Source organism: Physella acuta, unplaced genomic scaffold (genome assembly GCF_028476545.2).
Source record: "Physella acuta isolate Inbredline_101_S28 unplaced genomic scaffold, ASM2847654v3 ptg001422l, whole genome shotgun sequence".
Lineage (NCBI taxonomy): Eukaryota > Metazoa > Mollusca > Gastropoda > Physidae > Physella > Physella acuta.
Window position 1 is genome coordinate 205237 of NW_026732937.1, and position 3571 is coordinate 208807.

The 3571-nt window shown below is 31.6% G+C and overlaps 1 protein-coding gene across 1 annotated transcript; it reads right to left on the bottom strand.

The window, feature by feature from the left end:
• LOC131927602 (ankyrin repeat domain-containing protein 50-like) lies at window positions 1–2728 on the bottom strand. The gene is made up of 2 exons (XM_059283309.1): window positions 2512–2728; window positions 1–599 (listed from the first exon to the last, which is right to left on the bottom strand). The coding sequence occupies exons 1-2, from the start codon at window positions 2726–2728 to the stop codon at window positions 1–3; spliced, it is 816 nt and encodes a 271-aa protein (XP_059139292.1).
• Window positions 2729–3571: the final 843 nt, after the last annotated feature.

The following is a 3571-nucleotide window of genomic DNA, read 5'->3' on the forward strand; positions in this document are numbered from 1 at the left end:
CTAAACAGCTAAGACTAAACAAGTGTTACCTTCATCATCAGTAGCTGAAACATTTGCTCCATTTCTCAAAAATGACTGGGTTAAATGCTTGATTTTGTTTTCCCATACTTTTATTTTATCATAATAAGACAAGGTTCTCGAAGGTGCACTAACAATATAATCATTTATATGACTTGCAAGTTTCATACCTATCATTAGTGCCGGTGTATTGTTCTTATCGCGTAGATTAGGATTAGCTCTAATTTCTAGTACGGCTATAGCCATTTCAATATTTTCATACCCAAGAGCAGCCACCAGCTCTGAATCTTTGCATTTGTCAACAACCGCGCCATGTTGAATCAACAACTTTTCAAGCTCCGTGTCGTTATACAAAACAGCAACAAATAAAGGCGAGCATAGAGAATCACATATCAAGTTTACATCGGCTTCACATTCAAGCAAATATTTGGTTAACTCTTTGTGTTTGTAAAATACTAAAATAAACAATGTGGAATTTCCAACATGGTCTATTGTATCTACTTTTGCACCAAAATGGCGTAATCGTTTCAAATTTCCCAAAGCAGCTGCGATGTACAAGGATGTTCTGCCATATTCATCTACTGATTTAAAAAAAACTCCAGCTTCTAATAATAACTTCACTATATGGTTGCTGCTCAGTAGCGTACGCAGGGGGGGAGCAGGGGGAGCAGCCGCTCCCCCTCTGGCCATTTTCAGCAAAGTGGCGCCTTTTTGGAAACTTTTTAAACTCAAAGTTTTAAACAATGATATTTGTTAAAAAAATATTCTTGGTCGGCACATCTATGTAAATCACAAGATTTCTTTTCATGCAACAATTAAGCATTATTGTACTAGTGTAGTAATGTCTACGTTTACAACACGTATTAACAGCTGCATCAGTTTGCCATTCTAAAAATAACCATTACGATGCATTGCAATGTTTAAAAAACCTCTACGGGTAGTAGGCCTACCACTTGGCAAGAGGGGTGTTAAGTTTAAGGCACCTGTACAATGTATTTGCTTACGAATAATTGAATTAGAAAATGTTATAAATAAAACTTCACACATAATTACTGTATATATACAGTTTGAATCTTGTGATTAATTTTTTAAAAATTACAATACAGAAACAAATTATTGTCATAATACCACTGCTACTTATTTAAATCTATTTCTGTAATATATATTTGTGTAATATATGTGTAATATATATGTATGTTTAGAACAGTCATCTAAAAACTGACGCTATGTTTACTCTGAGTTGGTTATCCCCCCATCCCCCCACACACACACCTCACCACCACAATTGTGTAGAGCAACATTAATGTCACACCTAGGTATACACTGTGTGGGATAATTGACCTAAAGTGAACGGACAGTGGTGAATGAAGTTGAACCCACACCCCCAACCCACCCCCAACTGATCTGTTAAGTACATGTAGAAAAACGCGTAACGATGTACCAAAGTACCATGCCGCCAGAAAATTAGCTTTTTAAACGTAAAACTCTGTGAATATTGTTTTTGCAATTACCAGTAAAAAGGTGTGTGATCAATACAGTGATCTAACCCATACCTATCACTATGTTAAAAAATGATCTTTAAAGAACACAAAGAAGCAGTAGTTAAATTAAAATATATGTGAACTAAAGACCGATATTTAGTTAAATGTAGGCTGTTATTCCGAATATTTTTCTAGTCTATCGAAAAGCGTGGTTTTATACCAACTCTGATTTTAAAAACTTTCATTATGCTGTAATACTTTAGCATTTATGATGACAATATATTAAATTCTGATTATAGACAAAAACATTTTGTAAAAGCGAATAGCGCTAAACAATTTCATTATATTCTAAAGTAATTGTTTATTTTATTTGACATTTATAATTAAATCTGTAGATATATACATATTTATATTAAGAGAGTGATTATTTCCCCTATTCCACTTGCTTAAATAATTTCCCAGGAATTATTATGTAAGAAATTTTTTTTACAAGAATTACAAAACAGATTTTGTTACGTTCATTGATTTTGGTTGTAGTGTGTGTAAATATATATATATTTTTTTTTTTTTTTTAGATTGATACAATTTTTGTTTTGTCGGCCTACATTGTGTGTTTTTTCTTATTTCTTCAGAGTGCTACTTTCAATTTATTTTACTTCATAGCGAAGTAATGACATACAGCTAGTAATTATATATATATATATATATATATATATATATATATATATATATATATATATATATATATATATATATATATATATATATATATATATATATATATATATATATATATATATATAATACACGTATATAGAACGTGTTAAAAATTCGGCGCCTTTTTTTTTCTCTTTTCGCTCCCCCTACAACGAAAACCTGGATACGCCTCTGTTGCTGCTATTTTTTCGACATGTTGATGTAGCTAAATATATTGGTGTACTTTTACTTTTAGAAGTTTTATTTTTTAAATTTTCTAGTATTTCTTTTTAACGTTTAAAATCGTTACAGATACAAATTGCATTGCATTCTACTTGGCAGTTAGATGCGACGTTAACATCTGCTCCAGCTTGTATCAAATTGGCTACCATCTGCACGTTACTGCTGATCACTGCTTGAGCAAAGGCTGTTGTCTGTTGGAGGTCAACACAGTTGACCTCGGGCTTAAGGTCAAGTAGAAGGTTAAGGACATTCCCGTTTTTTGTTTTAGCTGCCCACATCAAGGCTGTCATACCGTCTTTGTCCACCTTTGAAATATCAGTTCCATGTTCTAACAAAAATTGTGTTGTTTCAAAGTTTACTTCCCTAATAGAATTTATAAACGGTGTTCGGTAATGGGTATCTACACAATTTATATCTGAGCCTGCATCTACAAATAATTTCTATAAAGTGTAATTCTGAAGACAGTACAACATTTAGCTTAACAAATAATTATTATAAAGATACATACACATATGTTAAATTGATAATAATATCAATAAAAAATTAATTAAGAATAATAAAAATAGCATAATTTATATACATGTGAGAATTTTTTTTCATGGTAAAATTTGTAGAGCAACATTATGAATATAAACAGTCAACTTTATGCATTATATTTGATTTTAAATTGGCGTTTGATAGCCTAGGCAGCAGAAACCTCTGGAATATATTACAATGTCACGGTTAACAGTACGCCTGCAGAAAGAAAATGAAACAGGAATGTCCAAGGTAAATGTGGATGCGCACTGAAGAAAAACAATTTTCTTTAAAAGAGGATTATCTTGGTGGACTGCTAACTAAAGTGCCTAGAACCGGTAAGTTTATAAAGAGGTTTATGAAGTGATCTCTTTGTCTAAGGCACAAAAGGGAAACTATGACGATGATCGAGAAATAATTTTTAAAATAAAAATAATAGTAATATAGCTTTCATTATAATACAAGTATATTTTGTCACTTTAATGTTGGTTATGTTTGTTTATATAAGTAAATGCAGTGAAAATTATGAATACATATATTCGTAGTTGCTTGGCATAGTGCTAACTACACTATCCATTCATATTCCAAGGTCTATGAAGCAGATGAACTCTACTTCT

Bases quoted from the DNA above. Each gene is read 5' to 3' on its own strand.
- LOC131927602 (XM_059283309.1), bottom strand. From the start codon at position 2,728: ATGACAGCCTTGATGTGGGCAGCTAAAACAAAAAACGGGAATGTCCTT. The intron at 600-2,511 runs GTATCTGTAACG...TTTTTAAATCAG, and splicing joins AGTAGAATGCAATGCAATTT to TAGATGAATATGGCAGAACA.